The 20,753-nt window shown below is 36.8% G+C and overlaps 1 protein-coding gene across 1 annotated transcript in view; it reads right to left on the bottom strand.

Moving 5' to 3' along the window:
* rapgef4a (Rap guanine nucleotide exchange factor 4a) overlaps positions 1 to 20,753 on the bottom strand; it is a 66,584-nt gene that overhangs the window by 24,762 nt on the left and 21,069 nt on the right. Inside the window, exons 5-9 of the mRNA XM_088930265.1 lie at positions 10,256 to 10,328; positions 7,451 to 7,515; positions 2,305 to 2,411; positions 1,203 to 1,324; positions 308 to 491 (exon numbers count right to left, since the gene is read on the bottom strand). Of these exons, the coding sequence (XP_088786391.1) occupies positions 308 to 491; positions 1,203 to 1,324; positions 2,305 to 2,411; positions 7,451 to 7,515; positions 10,256 to 10,328 (551 nt within the window). The remainder of the gene's footprint in view (positions 1 to 307; positions 492 to 1,202; positions 1,325 to 2,304; positions 2,412 to 7,450; positions 7,516 to 10,255; positions 10,329 to 20,753) is intronic.

Below are 20,753 nucleotides of genomic sequence, written 5' to 3' on the forward strand. Positions count from 1 at the left end.
GCTAATTACCCAATCAGGTTTCCCGTTCACCAGCTTCAGAATACTTTAGGGCTACTTGCAGTAACCTCAGTGCTCAGTATTGGGTCTCCTTGGTGAGCTTCTCCCCTGACTAAGGTTTTCGGATAAGTACGCCCGGTTACTTTGTTGAATAAGACTTACGTCCTTGTACCTTTTAAGCCGCAGACTCTTAAAATAACCGAATAGGGTCCATCTGACAAACTAAATCAGCCATAACAATCAAAGGGAGTGCTATAGTATCAGCCGACTCCCCGCGCACACGGAGCCCAGGATCAAACACAGGACTCACGGCTTCCTCAGTATCATCCTCATGTGAGCATCGGGGCCCGTCTGGGAGAGGAGAAGCAGGGTGTCCTGCAGCTCCTCTTCACTCTCCTTCTTCTCCTCCTCGCTCAGCAGGGGGGCATCCTCTCGCTCGTCGTCCAGGAAGCGGTAGAACAGGTACTTATCCTGGAAGTTGTGTTCCTGATCCACTGCAGGGTGGAAAGCCAACACTCCTATCACATTACGGTACGCGTGATCACAGCATCTTCTGATGAGCATGTTCTGAATCGGCTCCACAGTGTGATTTTACATGATCACCTCCCTTCCTAGTGAGATATCGTGAATGGTCGACATAAAGGAAAATTTGGCTCTAAAGCAACAAAATCCTGCTCAAACAAATCTCACACCCTGCAATGGGTACATCTATATTGCAAAATAAAATATGTGAGAGTTCTGTATTTAAAAAGTGCAAGTGGGATCCCCTTTTCCACTTTATTTTTCCAGTTTTGTTAATATAAAATTTCCTTTATCATTCAACTAACTTCTTTTTCCCCAATAGAATCGATTTGAAAAGATACTCTTGCCTAATCATGATGATTATATCTAATAATCTTAAATATAAGGAATGCTGATGAATGTCTCATTAATGTGTACAAACAACTCCCATGTAGAATGTTCTGGAAATGAAATCAATATCCTCCTGGGTAAGTTTCTGAAAAGGTCCAACTCTTTTTAAAGCAGGTTGATGCAGATCACATCAATGTCGATCTTTTTTCTTTAATGAAACAATTTTTTATTGCCCACTCCCCTCTGACTGAAAGAGCAATGCAGTGCAGTTACAGCAAGTACGAATTCCTTTAGGCCCAGAACCTTATGGAGGGAAGACGACATTCTGTCCCAAGTAAGTGAAGCTGTATTACCGTGGTTTAGAACTCCCTCCTCCAACAGCACCTGCCACATGCCCACAGCCTGGGTGCGAGAGTGGACACAGGGGCTCTGCTGCATCAGCCAGTCCACCAGCTCGGTCCCCACACAGCACTGCCTGTAAGAGGCAAGCAGCACACAGCACAGGCTTAGTTGGTTCCCACACCAGGCTCATCAAGAGAGCTGCCTTCAGAAAGTGCCAATTCAGGCGAAATACAGTAGACAGAGACTGTCCATACCATCTAGCAGACAGCAGGTATGCAGATACACCCGGGCATTGTTTGAAAGCAATCTGAGTGAAGTACCCCTTGCTTACAGCAGTGCCCCAACCAGGAATCTGAACCTGTGACCTTCCACAAGTACAGGGCCCTAACCCTACTCCACACTGTTGTTTCATTAGAGGATTCTTGCAAAGGAGATGCTGTCCTTAGGCTCCAACACATTGAGTGATCAGCGTGTAGCCTGTATTAAGGGCCCTAAAAACCAGATTAAATGAGAACACCTCCTTATTAGCTTGAAAACTGAAAGCCTGAAGGCTCCAATTTTTTCCAATTTCTATAAATGCCTACACTGTGTGCAATACTGCAGCTGAAATGTGAATGTTAGGGACTGTTCCCTTCTAGTTCAGAGCATCTGAACCTTCTTTGTGCAAAGCTGCAAACGTTTATGGATCAGGGCCCTTTAGGCAGTGTTATATGACACAGATGTGGGCACATTATATAATGCAGGATATTTTTTCTAACACTCTATGGAATCAAGTTCCATAGATTATTAAAGCAGCAGCATCATTATTATTTACTTGTACCTGATTTTTTTAGAAATTCAAGTCCTAAAAATAATACACATTGTGTTGAAGATAATCATTTTCTTTTTTACTTGTATCAAGTATCGCTACCTCATTTACTGTGTTACTAACTCAAGTAGGATTCAAAGAAGGAACTACAATAGTCAAAATTAAATGTTTTGGTTAACAGTTGTATTGTTTTTGGGTACAAAAACTCAAAAGGTCCTCGAATACAGCATTGAATTCAATCATTTTAATTTATGAAGCTTTCTTAGTAAATGAAACAAAAAATGCAATATTTTGGTAATGCAAACCTGTATGTCTTCAGATGATACTTTCTATCTCTGATCATAGGGGGAGCTCGAGAAAGGATGGAGTTCCGTAAAATTTTTCCAGCCCTCAGGATCTTTTCAGATGGAACCTAAAACAACGAAAACGAGGGAAATGTGCAGTCTGACTTTGTATCTGCTTGTGTTCAGGATCCCTGAAGCTGAAAATTTCCATTTTTAAGAAGTGCCGCACATAAAAAATAGCTGCTTTTCATATGAAGCTCCCGAAATCTGCATGATGGTTTTAGGGCAAAGTTTGACTTGACATTCAGTGAGTGGTGTCTGAAAAGTAAATTATGAACACAAACTGAAACACAAAGAAACATTATGAATTTAAAATTGCTTACATTTAAAAAGAAGATCACAATGTGAGACTGGCACGAACTGGTCCGCAAATTCCTTAAAACACCAGTAGTGGTTCTTTGTTCATTTTTGTTCATGTTTATTATTGCTTTAACTTGACTGTACAGTCAAGACTGTACAAATGATATTTGAAATTAAAAAAATGTGACACGTTTATATTTTTAGCAGTGTTGTTAGTATTTTAAAAATTATTTGGCAAAGAGGACTGTTTACAAGGTACTACTTGGGGTACATTTATTAATTTTACAGTATGACGTTGTAGATTTTCCTCCTGCAGAAAAAAGGTTTTTCAAACAAATTAAAATTTAAAAGCTGGAAACCTTGTCTATATTATAAAATCTTTAATGACACTAAAATGTTCTTCTGACCAAGCAAACAGCTTAAATTCACTATCTGTATGTGCTGTACTACAGTTGTGGATGAAAGTGACAAAAAGTGATAGAGGTTGACTAGCACAGGAGCAAAAGCTCATTAATTAGTTTCTATTTTCAGGATAAGAAGTAACAAAACCCAAAAACTTAGAATAACTATCACAGGTACAAAACATACAGTAGTTGTGTTCAACCTAGCTTACAAAGTGTTTCAGTATACTGTATGCTCAAAGCCTACATTAATTGTTGAAACCACTCCCATCCTCCTTTTAAACTTTTACCATTCTTCTAAGGTGTTTTTCTAGCCTAGGACTTGTGTACTGCAAATATCCTGAGACACTGTCCTTCCCTTGCTGTCTTAATGACGTCAGACACAAATACAGTATATGCGTCTTTCACATTTCCTGCAATTGCATTAATAGCCTTTTTCAACAAGACTCAATTAAGTGCACTGCTACTCTTTAGTTTTTCCTCACTGATAGATGTTGCAATTAACCATGCACTTGCATTTCTAGATCATTGTTGATTCCACATACAATATTGTACACAAATGTCAACCATCAGCCCAGCCTGAAGTGTGAAGTGGGGTTTCCAGGGAAACATCATGGAAAAACTGAATCTCAGTACCTTAAACAAGAGTGGTTTAGGCTTAGATCTGTGGCGCAGCTCATACGTAAACTGTTCCATACGAACTGAACAGCACAGACAAATCCGACGAAAGATGTGAAATTCACAGCATATCTGTTCGATCTGATTGTAGCCATGACCAGTGACTGAACCATGACTAACAGATACTGTTTCAAAACTCTTGTCAACTGAAGCAACTAAAACATCCAGACATCTTGTGCTTCCACTCTCTGTGATGATTTTATTGAGCCACAGGGGAACACATGCTACTGTACCTGGAGATTTTGTTTTATTTCTTGTAAAATAATGGTATCTCCCCATACCCTAATTCATACCTGAGTTAATAACGATGTTCCTTAGTCACTTATCCAGCAAGCACTGTGGTTTAGCCTTTGTAAAGTGTACTGGTGCAGAATGACCAAAGCACAGCATTTTAGAGATGACTGCAGTTTTGTACAACCTTGAAATGCGTCCTTCTTTAAGGATGGCATTAGACCAAAGCTCATTCTTCATTTTTTTCATTTAATTAAGTTTAGTCACCTCAGTAGAGGGCTTAAAGGTCTCACTAGAGGCCTTGAAAACAACACAGAAAGATGAACATCTGAGAAGTAAGAAGAGTGATCAAAAAGAGAAATTATATCTGCTCAGGAGGATAAAATGAACATGTGATGAGCACATTAAATGTAAATTAAGATAAGTTTAAAGGGAAAAGACCTTTAAAATCCTAGAAATTAAAACAAGCGGCGTCATTCTTGTGTTGTCCATATGTTTCCAAATAAAATAAAATATTATTTGAAAGGAGAAATACAGCAAAACCCTGAGCACATCACCCTTATCATTGAGTGAGAATAAGTTATTCCATACTAGATTAGCCATTGAACACAGCAGGCTGGAAACAGGCTGAAAGGTAAATGATGTCACATTTTAATGTGCGGAAAAATGATAATGCCCTATTATGTGATAGGAACAATACCTGCACACGGGAAAGGTTATGAGATGAAAGGAAGAGAAAGGGCAATTGGTTCTAATAATACCTTATTTCTAATCCATTACTGCACTGCCTCCACAGTTTCAAACCTGTTCATACATTCCCACTGAATACATTTTGTAATTGTGTGCATGTCTGATGTCAAGACAAAATGTTTAATATTCACAAGGTGAGAGAGGATCGAGTTCCTTGTTCAGACATTGTTTTCTATCTGTTTTACTGACAACCTTGCGGGTTACTTCTTTCCTTTCACATATCTAAGTTCTCTCCAGGAATATTGAAGTGAAACAATTATTAGTAGTTTCAAAGGTGACATAAGCTTACCCATTTTGTGTAAAGCTGTAGGAGAAATGGAAAATGGAATAGGTGGCTCCAAATTAAGCTTAATGTGAGTATCTTTATTTTTCAGTGAGATAAGTCACAATGTCAACTTCAAATATGATCATTTTACATCTGGATCCTGCCCTCACAGCACTGAGGACTGCGATAATGTTGGGAAAATTCAACTTAAAATTCAAGATGTTTTAATCATAAGAACTATGAAAAACAGTCCTTTAAATTTATTAATTTAAAACAATATATATTCTACAGCAAAAGTCACATTTGTTTAAGAAAATGTCAACATTCTGAAACCGAAAGTTTTGTATGGACTAGATTGTGGAGCAACTATTATTATTACTATTATATATAAGGAACTGTTATGCTAAGCTAAAATAAAAACAGAAGGTCCTCCTTGTCTGAGATTAATTAGTTAATAAGGTCAAAAACCTTAACAAAAACACTAGTGAGGAAAGGAACAAAAATCCATTGTTGAAGCTAAAAGACTCCTAACTATTTCTTGTCCTTTCTTGTTATAATACACATACTGTACATTGAACTGGGAGTTTATTAAAAAAAACAAAAAAACATGAACACATGAGTCATTGATTCAGAAAAGCTAACTGAGTACTACATAATAAATGCAGTGTGCTGCTTACAAGCTATAAATCATCGTACTGTCGGATGGACAGTTCTGTGAAGAATCCCTTTTGTCCCGTTTCTGCATAAGGTTTTCACAAACACTGTGATCAGCAATTGTCAACAGCTGGTGAGTCTTTTCCTGTGCACTTAACAATGTATTACACACTCCCCACCACCAATGCATCATGCAACTATTAAAAGATCATTATTAAATATTTAAAAAAAACACATCAATCAATCACCACTGTAATTGATCTGTGACCATTTCTGGAGGCTGATGGAGGTGTAAGTCAAAGAAAACTGACACGTTTCCTTGTATTAACTGTGGCCCAGTTTACACAAAACATACTGTATTTGAAACACAAGAAAGTGATTCCATAATTTAATCAAGATTTTAAATGTATTTATTTTTATATATCTGATGCAGCATTTTACTCTTTACATACTGCATATGAAATTACAACTTTAGAACATGTTCACTGAACACTAGACATACAGTAAGATCCTCATCTTGGACTAAATTATTTCAGCACTTTACTGCTTCAAATGTGTGAGCCACATTTATAGCTCATTGTACTTGCCACAAACAAAACATGCACAAGGAGCTTCAATGTTTGCAATGCTAAATTAAGACAGAAAGAATACTTTCTTAGGTTATGAAAATAGCACCAAACGAACTGAACTATTGTGGTTATTTTTAGAGAATGTGGTGTTTTGACAAGGCACTTGCTTGGCCCATACTGTAGCTCTTTTCAAAACAATACGCAAATCCAAATATTGTGAAAAGGTCATTTCTAAAATTCTCATGCAAAAGGTGACTTCTTATCTACGTAAACGGGTAAGGAAATCTCCAAGCTGTCTATAATGAGAGGTGGGGCAGGAATTACTATAAATGTCTACGTACAGTACACTGAAATAGAATGTCCACTGCTGTCTCTGTTTATATTTAGAAATTTTAAACAAACCCCACTTTCCGTTTTTTTTCTAGGAACCAAGAGACTGAAGTGGATGCTGACACATTGGTCCACACGTAAGCAAAGTGGGTAAATAAATGTGCCTCACGTATTTCTCATTGTGAAGATCTGTAATGAGACGGCAACATCTTAAAACCTCCCCAGTAAACCCATTCAGGGGCGGATGCACAGGAAATCGACTTCAGTTCCAAGGTTGTTTTGCCAAAGTCGCTGACAGCACAACTTATAAATTTACACGTTAAATCATGGAAAAAGGAGCAGTGAGAGAAAAACCTGGAACGTAATGGAGAAGTTAAACGAAGCAGGTCTGGGAATGATCCATTTTCAATTCAATTCAGTCTGTTTCGGTTCCTCTTTCCTGGGAGATACCAGAATTCAAACTGAAAACTGGTTAAATAAATAAAGTTTTTTTTACAATTTATGCTTTTTAATCCCAGTATGTTAAATATTTCAGCCCTTAGGTTTAAAACGTTCGGTGTGACTTCTTGTGAGAGGACCATTTACTGTTCTGAAGTATCCGTTATTTTAAAAAATTATCAGATTCTCAAGGGGCCTTTATATAAAAAGTGCAAATGCATTTTCCTGATATTCTCAAGAATAAACCACTGTAAATGCACCTTCGCCTTTTAGTTAATCAACTTACATTAACTCTGCGGCACGCCTGAAGAAGATTCTCTCTGATTACGCAAGCTTAATCTCCAGGAGGTGTTCAAGGAAAATGGAACCCTGTCCAGTACATCACTTTGCACTTACAGTAATATTTGATAGGTCATATTGCTGCACTGTTGTTAATAGCCATGGATTTTTTTCATGAAGACGGCATTATTAATTTAAAGAGGTATACCTACCTTATTCAGATTTTTAGAGATGGATCCTAAGGCATTATTAGTCATGTTGTCCTTGTCCGGCATTCCTAAAAATAAAGACAAAAGATTCTCAAGAATCATACCTGTAGCGAAGGAAGTTTCAATTTTGTCTTCTTCTATCCATCTTTTACGCATGAGGACTACTGTATGTGGCATTCAGAGTATTTCATATCAGAAGGAGGGCTATATTTGAATAAATTTGGGTAAGTGGGGAAAAAACAGGTTTGTTTGTCAGGGGAGCGAGGGTGGAGGGGAGAGTGTTCTTTCAAATTTTAACCGTCTACTGAACACTGACTTGCAAATTCAAAAGAGGTCTGTGATGGCATTTTGTCTTTAGTGCAAGTCTCTTCATCATTATAAAAATACAGGGCCATACTGAAAAGTGCTAAAACTCTAAAAAACTTCATACTCCCTGCTATTCTACTGCAAATATTAAAAGCTATTTATTTATAGTATTTATATAAGACCTGATTTATAAGCTGGAAATGTTACTGTAAGAAGAAGTCATTATTAGGATATGAAGAAATGTGCATATGAATTGTCAAATTTAATAAGAAACCACCATCCATCATATTGTTATAAATTCATCACTTCATTGTGTTTGTAAAATATGAAATCTGTAATGATAATTATGATGTGGAGATAATTGCTTTGATCATTGTAGAAAGTGGCAGACTTTTCAGTTTGATGATTAGCCATAAACAGTAATAAATTAGTCAGTAATTTTGTTTTAATATTATATTATGTAATATATAATATCAACATAATAACATATAGCACAACGAACGTGTCATCAACACTCACAAATTTCAGATCACTAGTGCTGATGTAGGCATCAACAAAACATCTCTTGAGAACACAAAACAGTACATAACAATGTATTACAGCTGACCCAAGCATTTCGCATATTTCATTAATACTTATATAAGAGTCCTTGTGTGATGCAGATTGCCAATTAGTTTGTACACGGATGGATGATTTCTCCTGCATGTCTTAATCAGAATAGTTTTGTTTTACCTTCAATTAGAATCGGGACATTTGTAATGTATTTTTTGAGGTATCTCACATTCAAAATATAGTAATAGTCGAGGCAAAAAAAACTGCTCTTTTTTTAATACAATTATACAACACGTTATAATTCAGTTCAAAGGAAAGAAAATCACATTTTTCAGGTATACAGTATGAACACATTAAATCACATCAAAACCTCCACCTGTGCTCAGCCTAGACACATTGGTACAGTATATTAAATATTTCTAGCTGCTTCTCCAAAGAGGTACTGTTAAAACTTCTCTTGTTCACAAACCTTTAATCTAAACTGCATAACAGTAAGAGTTTATTTGATTGTGAGCTTCCTTGTATATTATATTTTGCCAGAAGCCCAGTGCAACTTCTATTGCTGCCTTATGAAAGATGCATTACCACAGTGAGTTGGCATAGTTTTTCAGAGTTTTCCTGTGGTTTTACCATGAATGTGTTTTGATTTGTTGTTTCCCACATGCTATACCACAAATCCATAAGGGCTGCAGTCTCTTCAACCACTGTAGTATGACCAGTTTTTGCAGTACACAGCATTGCATTGCGGATTCAGGTGAAGGTAATTAAAAATGACAAACTCTGCACTGATAAGGAATGCAATACACAGGGAGATATAATAAAGCAAGAGACTGGCGTGCAAAAGAATTCAGCATGATACAATTACACTGTTAAAGAAATTAACTTAGACCTGTTTTCAATATTAACAAACAGGAGTGTACAGTGACAGTTACGAATTTTAACAAAATATCATGCTATTGAAAGTGAAGAGTACAACACAATACAGGGGAGCTGCAACGTTATTTTTAGATTTTGGGGTTAGAAAGAAATAGCACTGATGAGTGCATTTCAAACCACAATAAAAGTAAAATCTAACTTGTTACTTGTAAAACCTTTGATTTACATAAAATATAGACTGAATTCCCAGGTACTGTATGTGCAGTGCCACGTTGGGTGATTCTGAACGAGGCAACAAAACTTCCGGTGACATGTTGCGGCCTTATTACATAGTTGTGAATACATCTCTTTTAATCCAAATTCAATCCAAATATATTGCTCTCAATTTCAAGACATTCCCAGACACAATTGGTCGGTTTTGTCTACAAATACTACTTGTTAACTCTGCATGCAGATCACTTTGGAATGTTTCTGCCGTGAAATGTCTGCTGCACAACCTGTACTTATCCGCACGTGCTTCTCATTACACTAGTCACTACAGTGTCTAGTGAGCAGGAAGGGCCGCATCACGTTGCAACTCTTGCAAACTGTCGAGACCAGCGGTTTGCAACAACATGGCAAATATCCAGTACTTTCACAACGTTTCCGATTCTGTGCTTAATTTGAAATTGATCTTTTGTTTTTCTACAAGGTCAATGAATTTATCCTGTTGCCGAGATTCAATTACCAGTCTGAGAAATTGGGACCGCAGTTCCCCTTTAACATTAATACTATATGAAGAGCAGTGTACTCTTTTACTTTTAATTTCAGAGGAAGAATAAATCTGTAAGGATCAGGTTGCTTCAAGTAAAAAAGCCTATTTTTCAGTCATTAGTTTAGCCATCATTATTCAGCTTCTCTGTAGGCAGTAGGAATGTCATCTCACACTGCTTTCTGCTAGTGCATAGTGGAAGGTACTGAGAGACTTTGAAGGTACTATGCCAGCATTTTCGCCATTTCCAAAAATAAAGATTTCAGTAATATCCTCACATTAGATCCAACTTCAGCTATAGCCAGAAAAAAAGCAATACTCACTGTCACTGCTGGGCCCTGTTTCCATAACACCATAGGGAGGGGCCAGCAGTCCAGCCATATACTGTCGATATTTCTAAAAAAATGAAGAACAGATATTCATTTTAAAAAGAACATATTTTCAGCAGCCTCTTGTCACGTCTGCACTTGCTAAAGAGTCTGGCTTTAAATCCTGTGCTGTTTTACTGTAACAGTAAATTACCATCTGCTATTTCAAGAGCGCATGTTTCTCTGTGGGCAAATCTGAATGGTTTTAATTTTCGGATTATTTCATTGAAGCCATGCAATTTAAAGCACTCCTGTTTTAGCTGCTTCTTTCCCTGTCTCTCTATTAAAATGACAATCCAGTGTTATGTATTTATGCAGCTGATTTTCACAGCTGGCACTATAAAGCTTTACAACTGGAATATAATTTAGATTCTACTTCAAACGGCTTCAGAATGTCACCCTGCTCCTTGTGGGAAGAAAAAAATGTAAACTATTGTTCTGACCTTGATATTTCACATAGATTAGGTTATCTATAACCCAACTCATTTTAACACTTTGTTGGAATATTAAGCCTTTCTGTAAACTAGAGCTCAAAGCACAGGCATCACAACATTTCAAGTAAATATCAGATGAAGTACATTAATTTCAGAAAATAATTTTCAGAGCATGTTTGTCTACTAAAGAGTGTTAATATAGCTAAACTGTCATTTAAGTAATCCCATAATTTGCATTAAATTATATTTAATTCAATTGATATGAATTAAGTGCTGAAATTTCTGCTGTTTTTCCAGTTTTCGTACTGAACGGCATTTACACATCTGTCAAGGTCCTTTTCAGTGGTCTTGCTTTTAAATAAAAACTGAAGTGTTTTAAATATCCGTAAATCAAACAACATAGTTCTTAAGAAAAACGACCAGATCACCAGGCTGTAATTTGAAACTCACATAATTAAATTCATCCTGATTTGATCAAGTGCTCTAAATCTAGAGTTTCTTATCTCTGTGGATTGTAGGGATTATACAAGATTACACCTCCAAGACCATACACACTGAGAAGGTCTCATACTGCTTTGCACAAACAAGAACAAAAAACTGCATCAATTTGTTACCTTTCATAGATAAAAGCAAGGTGCACTACGTAAGGTAACAGGTTAAACTCCGTCTTTTAATAATTGTATATATGTTAATTTTCAATTATGGATGAATCCCAGTTAAAGATGTAATTTGAAAATGTAATTACTAAAACTGTTTGATTTAAAAAAAATACAAATCAAAGTACAGACAGTCCTAGAAAGAAATGCCATAAATTACCTTTCTACATTCAACACAATTAAACACATTTATCATGTAAAGAAGGCACAGAGCCATAAATGAGTGAAATGTGTTGTAGGTTTAGATCTCTGGAACACTAATGTTCTGTCTTTTTGTTGAGCGTGCTTTGATATGGCTTTCATCTCCTGTCCATTCACATTTAGAACATGGTTTTCTCATCCCTGGAATGCAATTATCTGCAATGAAGAATCGCAGGTGGACTATCTGGACTGTGCAAATTAATGTAGAGCGAAGAATGTTTGAATTTCTATTTAGATTTTACTCATACTTTTGATATGAAAGTGATTAAAATGGAAACGAGAAGCCAGGCTACATTATATTCAATAAAATGCTAGCTTTCTTCCTGTCATTCACAAATAATGATTTGATCGATGCAGGATCAGAGAAACTGCACCAGATCTGACAAGAACAGAAACAGGTTGTTTGCTTCCACCAAAATTCACTCATATCCCATGATTCAAGAATTCACAACGCATTGCCCAGCTGGTTCCTTCAGAATCTATTTTTTTTTCCAAATATTTCCATTCTGTGCCTGTTGGCCATCAAAAAGAAAAGCAAAAGCAACTGCACCTGCTGTTCTGCTTTCTGTATTCTGGATAACATGTTAAGGTAGACCTTTTCCAGCTCACAGAGCTGTGCTGTTTACACCCTGTGATATGAAATACAGTACATGCCATTGCTTTTCATCTTCTTGGAGTCCTGTAATCAAATACAAACAGGAATCTATGGTCAGCACTACAGTGTGGACCTCATAAAAGCACTAACCACAGAGCAATCTGTTACCAGATGGCAATTTGTTGTCAAAGGTTGGATAACAAAATTAAATTCTACCTACTGCAGCTTGCTAATCAAATTCACTACCCTTAAAGCTAAACAGCCTTCTATTTCAATTAAGTAACATATTTAAAAAGCACAGTTGCTAATGCACTTGCTTTAGCTGCAAATGTAGATAAAAATAACAAAGCTGGGTTTCACATATTAAATTACATATTGATAACATTGGAATAATAAAATCATAATAAACTCACACAAAACCTTCTTTCTAAATATCACTTAAAAATAAGACATTAAAGTTAGCGATGCTAACTGCTATGCCACTGTGCCAAATGGGAAATTTATCTAACCTTAAATTTGGATCTTTTTTTTTCCAGATGAAATATTCAGCATTAAAATGGACCATGCAGATTAATACACGCCGAAACTCAGAAGAACAACTGTGTAACAACTGAGGTCATCGCAGCTTGCATCTTAAAAAAGTTTCCACTTAAAAACTTTAGAAATACTTGCTCAAAACCCAGCTGCGTAAGAGCAGCTAGAGTCCGCAAGTGTGCCACTAAAGCTTGTGAAGATGTCAATAAAAGCCATTGACTGGATAATTTAAATAGTGGATTTACAGGCAGGCGGATACCCCATGGGATGTGTTATCTAAATCACAGTAGTAAAGGCTGCTCCAATAGGAGTTTATTAGGTTTGTGGCAGGTGCATGAAAGCACTCAATTAAGACAGCCCTTCTCTTCACTGACTGACCCCAGATTGTCTGCAGTATTAGAACTGCTCCCTGGAAATTAAAATAGCAAACCACTGCTGTTGAGGTGACATTCAAAATGTTCAAATGGGATAATGAAAAAAGGGTTATTTCTGCTAAATGACTAAATGAAATGCAAACATGAACATATTGTATTAGTGCTTACAGTACTTCTGGTACTGTAGCTATGGTAAAAAAAAAAACCAATTTTATTTTACCATACAGATGAAAGGAAATGACAAGACTGTATCACTCGGGCTATTTCCTGCACAACAATTGTGTTTTAGTCACAAATACAAGAACTTGTGCACAATTGCCACCAGAAGATTAATCATGATCTGTAAATGTCACTTATTGGCCAATTATTTCCTGGTGTCTCTTTTCACAATTCTCCAACCAAGCTAAGCTTCATCACGTAGCCTCAGTAATTAGTCTTCAATTCGCTCAAATCCAATTCTAGAACTGAAATTAACACTTCACAATAACTGAATCCATTAGTATCTTCTCACCAAAGTGTCCTGCTCCTTCAGATTAAGCATATGTGTATTTAACATTCTACCTCATAATTACAGTATAAAAACTACAGAGGCCCATAACTGTTAGATGGAAATAAGTTGCAAAATTGGGTTCCTATAATGTCTAAATAATAATATTTTAATTGATCAAATTCAAGTGATATGTGACACATTTATGCCAAATATTTTTTTAAGTGTGTTCATGCTCTGCTACAGAAGTAATTGTTTCTTAATCGCTCTATACTCTCAACAAATAAGGCTGTTCCAAAAGGGTTCCTAATTATTTTTAATAACATCCATGCACACTCACACAACCACCTTGAACTTAATTCAAATGCTGCTCATGAGACATTTGTGGGCACTAGATAACAAATCAACGATCTAACCTTGTAAAGAACTGTAGTGTTTGCTGGAACCAGAATCAAATATGACAAGCCATCAGCATTCCTGCAAGCTCTCCCAAAGGGAACAAACACTTAGACTGAATCATCGAAATGTCTTCATCATTATACCATGGCTGTATAGCAGCAGCACTAACAACATCTCCAGAGAATTCTACTGTAGACCAATAATTACAGTAAATTAGATTGGATTTTTAAAACAGCATGAGTCAAAAGGCAGGCTCATAAGTCATTTGTATCAGCGATCCCCCAATTTAGGGTAATGCACTGCATAATCAGATATCACCTCTATGACTGCAACTTTCTATTTTTAAGTGTTCAGATTCTGATCAGATGCTTCATCCTTGTAGTTGCAAGCACAGGACTCAGTTCAGTCTGAAAGAATATTATTGCAGTTTTTTTTGTCATGTTCATCTCAGTTTGAATCATAGTGTTATATACTGTACATTATCTATTTCACCTAAAGCTTATTGGTGGAAGGCGTCTCAAAGTGTAAGAAAATATTCTTTCTTTTACATCCTACTTCCCTTCTCCAATATGGATCCTCTTTATATCTATAACTAGTGATAAATAAAAACTAGAAAATAATTTTAAAAAAATTAAAAATACCCCGCCTTTTCATACCATGACAATATTTATTATTTACTTTATCTGTTTAAGTAAAATAAAATTCTTTGCTGGTATTGCAAATGACTTCTTTGTGTACTGTATACAAGTCACGTCACTAGAGAGAGAACACTGGTTGCCTGCAATCCTCACTCTCACTTTAATGTGCATATCCAGGCTGCAGCCTCCAGATATTCTGTGCTAATACCAGCTTAGTCACATTAACAAGTCTTGGATTGATGTATCTAATGTTGTTAAGTCCTTAAGATCATAATACTTATAAGAAGTACTCAGAGCAATGCATCACCCAAGCAAATGCTTAATGATTTTGTCGGAAATAAATATTTAAATAAATATCACTGTGGCAGTGAGTGGGGATAATGAAATGTTTTGCTCTTAATACTATATAACATCATCATGTAGTATTAGAAGGTTATGGTTTAAGACATTGTTGAGTGGATTTTGTTTTGCTTGGCAAAAAGAATAAAATAGCATGATCTCCTATAAAAAGGGGAGAACACTTCTGAGGATTTAAGATTTGGAAAGGGAACATAGTTTGCAGTTCTCTTTGAAGGTTCATTCTGACGAAAGTCACAAGAACCTAATGTGATGTTTGCAAGTCAAAAAATAATGCTGACAAGCACAACTAGATATTCTAACAAGGATGATTGATTTTCAATATGATGATAGCTAAAATACCTAAAGATATGTACAACATTATCATTTTGATGAGCAGTTACAGCTTTGCTTGTCTTCAAATAACAGATATTTTCTTAACTAAAACGTACAAATGGTATTTTGCATTGTTTTCTACATATACTGAGAGTCATTAAAAATTCACCATATGTTACCAATATTGGTTTGTTGCATTTTTAATGTCTTTAATTATATTGTACTGTGTATCCAAAAAGATTCAGCACAGAGAGAAAATGAATTTGAATAATATATTGGATAGCTAGAGATAACAATGTGAAAGAGATGTTATCCCTTGGTCTTGCAATCTAACCACAAATTGTCAGCATTTAAAATCCTGAATATACTGTCAAATGCAACCCTGCACATAAGAGGTCAACTTTTATTAAAGAGGTTTCAATTATTAAATGTTAAGGTTTCCACTTTCTCAAGAGCACAGAGAGAAATGCTACTGTCTGAGACACTCACTGTGATGAGGCCTGTTTGCACTGACTCTGCAAGGTCTATAAAGACTATCCCCAGTGTTTCCTTTGAGATTAATCACATTTCAACAGCCATCTCCTGCCCCTCTTTCATTTAAATGTGCCGTGATATACCAGTGCAAAAAGCACAGAAAATAAAATTAAGTGCAACAAAAACAGGGTAGCTGAATGGTAAAGCTCATGGAAGCTGTAAAATAAAGTAGCATATAAGCATGCATCATACAAGGCTGCTTCCAAAATGTGTATACAAACATCTGCAGTAAGTGTACATAAACATTAGTGTTTTCTGAATCTAATAAGAATCTCACAAAAATAGTAATATTGGCATGGCAGTCAATGTGCTGTAGATCACACATCTACACAGTGTTGGAACATTGTAAAATGTCTATATTAAAAAGGCTTCATAGGCACTGGTGCAATCCCTTAAAGATCCTGCAGATTACACTGTGCTTGGAGTCTAGTTTGCTTACATTGTGGTGGAGTACCTGGAGGCACCAACGTCTAATCGACACTAGCCCAGAAGTGAAGGCCGAGCTACTGTAGGTGTGAGTGATGACCTACAGTAGGAACTCAGCCCTTCTGGGTTCATGAGCAGCCAGACTCATCTCCATGGTCAGCAGACCAGAGGACACCTGCTCATTTACAGTTCTCCCTTTCCACATTATACACACCATAAAACGTGTAAGTAATCTAAGTAAAATAGCAAAAGGGTACAAACAACTTCTGTGGCTTTTACAGAAATAATACCAAATTACAAAAGGAGGAAAATCAATGAAGAGGTTTGTGTCTTTTTTATCAAGTTCTCCGATTGTGGGAGAACCACACCACTCTCTCACCTTCACTGTAGCGTCTTAGGAAAAGGACTCTTATTCTTCAAAAGAATAAAACATTTCATGTTATTTGAGCAAATAAAGATTCATTGTTCTTATAAAAAAAGATATGTTAGGTCCAAATATTTAATTGTGTTGTAAAGCTGGGAGTATTTTCACAGATATTGCTGTTATTCTATAGTACAACACAGAATGAAATACTTCTAACAAAACAGTTCATCGTATTTTTATAATAACAAAAAAAAAGATAACCTTTATTCACATTTCTTTATTTCACTATTTACCCACTTAAAAGAACAATCTGTTTATACAGTATATAAATATATTCAGAGTGGTGGCAATGGAGGCAGGGAGATACTGTATACAGTATATATTGTGTGAATACACAAATTATTTGATAGTGAAAGCATTCAACCAGCTCTGCCAACCTTTTATTCTAATTGCGCTATGAGAAAACCAACACAAAATACCACCCACAACATTTAAACACAATCCTAAATAAATGACTTGAGATAATAAGCAAATAACACATTCCAAGCAGGTTAAAAAACACAGACTGAAAACCACTGAGGGCACACACCTCTTACATTGTTCACAGAAAAGACGGAAAAAGCCGGTCTCACCCAGAAAAGTTACCTCACAGACCCATATGTGAGAGCTGTCCTGGGTCAAGTTCAGCTTTCTCTGGGCTCTAATCTTTGTGCAGAGCGTTCACACTCCAGGCACGTGCCTCATGCCTCTGTCCTAAGAGGGACGGCGCAGACCTCAATTTCTCTCGCTCCAGACGTAAAAGCCCCAGCCTGGGTTCGACAGTGCTCTCCCCAGCAGACTCGCATTCGCCTCCCCCGGCCCCCACTGCTAAGCTGACCATCGGATTCACACCAACCCAGCCCAGCGGTCCAGGGGAGCCAGAGCCCACCTTGCAGTTGCTAGGCGATGACCGCATTCCAATCATCGCGCACTGCCGAGTGCTCCTTCTCCCCAGCACCTCGCTGGCGGGGTGGAAGAGAGACACGCCAGAGCTGCTGGCGGTCCTGCCAGGCAACTGCTGCACGGAGCTCCATCAATAATTTAAACTGTTAAATAGTACTTACATGTACACTGCGCGCACAGATGCACTCTCGAAATGGCCACCAGCCTGTGTAAACCCACGTTCAACACTGCACTGCAATAGTTCAAAGAGGGTGTCCGGTATCTCCACAAAATTACATCTAATATATAGAAACAGTCTTTCAAGGACATTGTCTCTGACAAATAGAGACATACAGTGCGCTATTAAACAGTTAAATACAGTTTAACTCCCAGAAGAGGACATGAACATGCCTTTCTCTGGTTATGGTAGGCCTAATTTTTAGCACTTCACTGCTTCACAAAATGTATTGCATTATCACACAGTGTGCTTTGTAAATGCATCTAGGATATTCCCAGGGTCTCTTTCTGTGGTTTTAAAATTGATCTTAACTTAATCTGAAATAGTACTGTTGGTTAAACTAAGCACTCATCCCACGTTATTGCTCATTAATGATAATTACCTTGTTCCTGTTCCGCCATCGATCAGACACCTCACAACATCTAAATCAAGATGAACTTTACCACAGATTGTAGATGACAACCTCAAAGCAAAACAATATTGCAGAATTCCTTGTCCTCTTTTCACGTTATAAATTCTATGCAGCACTGGCTTTCAAGGAAAAATTATTTTTTTGAGGACTGCCTTAAGCTGATAAAAACATTGAACCAGATGCATTAAAGTCTGAAGAGGCACTTTCTCCAGTGAGTAAGTATGACTGTAGGGAATCAGGTGGTGGAATGTCTGTTGGTTGAACATTTATGTAATCATGTTCACAAAGAGCTCTTTTGCTGACAGGCTCAGGCTGTCGGGACCTCTATAAACCTTTCACAAAGGCAAGAAAAGGACACAGACCACAAAAAACATTGCAATTTAAATAATGAGAAAGACACTTTATCTTGAAATCATAGTCTTCTTTTGCTGAAGTGCCTCATGGAAGGGAATTTACTAACTATTTTTGAAAATCAAAACAACTGAAAATCATTTTGCATGTGTTTCATATTTAGTAAAAGAATCACAACAATTATGTTAAATCTTTCCCTATATATATACGTACTGTATACAGTATATGTTCTGTGCCACTTACAAAAAACAAAATCCACTAACTTCTGCTGTCAAATGTGCTTTACAAATGTGCTTTACAAGTGTCTGTGTCATTGCAATTTGTATCTAATTTGCAAATCATTCTACTACCTTAATCCATCGTGTTATGATTGAATTAATTCCCTTTTTGTAGTAGTAGGCTATAGAAACAAATATTGTATGGTGATTTGCAAGTTGTGTGTTGTTTCGTGTAGAGCAGACCAGTATATCTAGATTTGAATGCTCTGCTTTGTAAGGTTTTTACCACTGTTCTCCTGCATTTGTAGAATTCCAGCAAAAGCATGCTTTCAGAGAAATAAACATATCCTGAAGACATACTGTATGACTTCTGTTGCAGCAAATAACCTAAAAACACATAAAACCACAAAACAGAGATCTATTGATTTAAAACAAAGGCCACATTATTATGTAGAAAAACTCTTCATGTCTACTTCTAAAATTATTTTAATTATCTAATATTCTAATAGAAATCTGGAAATCTCAATGCTATATTTACATTTACCAAGGAGAACACACCTTTATAATGACCCTCAATATCTGTGACAATAAAATGGTCCATTTATTAGCAGCAGTTACCAAGTTTTATTTTTGAAATGACAACCTTATAATCTTACAGCCTTGCTCTCAGCCTAGTTCTATTTTGTTTGTGGAAGCTGCAAAATGCTGTACTCTAGATTTCCCTAGGAGTCATTTTAGCTGCCTGGCAGATAAGACAAAGAAAGCAACTGACAATAGACTGTTTTCAAAAGCAATTATATGTCACGTCTCTTCAAAGTAGTCCAGAGCTCATCCATTCTGCTACCAGTTTGTTTTTGGACTGTGGGAGGAAACCAGGGCACCACACAAACACAGGGTGAATACACAGGCTTCACGCAGATAGCACCCCAGGTGCAGAATTGAACCCAGGGCCCCACTACTGCGAGCCAGCAATGCTAACACCTGCACCACTGTGCTACCTCCACCAGAGTTTATACTTTGGACATAAATTATATTTGTCAGGATGGTTTTCACAAATCTTTTGTACAGTATAACTTCCATCTTCTTTAGCTGTTAACAAAAAAAATAGCATTTATACGAACGTTCTACATTGCCAACAAAACACATGGTTCATTCCCAAACCTACTCACAGCAGACTTCTTGGTGACAAGTTCATTAAGACCTAATCCATCCATCTATTTTCTCACTGCTTCTTCCAATACAGTGTCACTGAGGAGCCGGTGTCTATCCTGGCAAACAACAGGTACAAGGAAAGATACACCCCGGACTAGACAACAATCCATCACAGGGCAGACGAACAGACACAAACACAGACATGAACACACTGACACCAGGGCCAATTTTCACAGAACCCTATTAACCTACGAACATGTCTTTGAACTGTAGGAGGTAACCGAACCAGTTTCCTCTAAAACTGGAACCAGAGGAAACTCACATGAACATGGGAAAACATACAAACTCCATTCAGATAGTATTCCTGGAATTGATCAAAGAGCCCCACCACTGCAAGACAGCAATGCTAACAACTGCGACACCATGCCACCCAAAAACGTAATTTGTCTACAAATTGCTAGACTCTGCATGTAGCACAAGCTATGAGATTACATTATTCTGGCATGTAACAAAATATATTACAAACACATACAGGACAGTTTTCTGTCCCTCCCAAAACTATTTATTATTGAAAAAACTATGTAAGTTCTGACCTTTTTTAATGTATAGACAATGGATTAAGTACCTACTGTACTGTATACTGTATACTGTATGCACAGTAAATCAAAAGCAAACTGAGTGTAATCGTGTTCAAATTACAATCCACCTTACATTTAACACAATAATATTTTAGTCCACAAGGCTAAATGGTAAAATAAAAAAAAACAAGTCATAAATAATATTGTTATCTTTAATTATCATGTATAGGCACTGTATACTGTACATCTTGCTCTCTCGGAAGACGACT

This window comes from Atractosteus spatula, chromosome 13, assembly GCF_055471065.1.
Source record: "Atractosteus spatula isolate fAtrSpa1 chromosome 13, fAtrSpa1.hap1, whole genome shotgun sequence".
Classification (NCBI taxonomy): Eukaryota; Metazoa; Chordata; class Actinopteri; order Semionotiformes; family Lepisosteidae; genus Atractosteus; species Atractosteus spatula.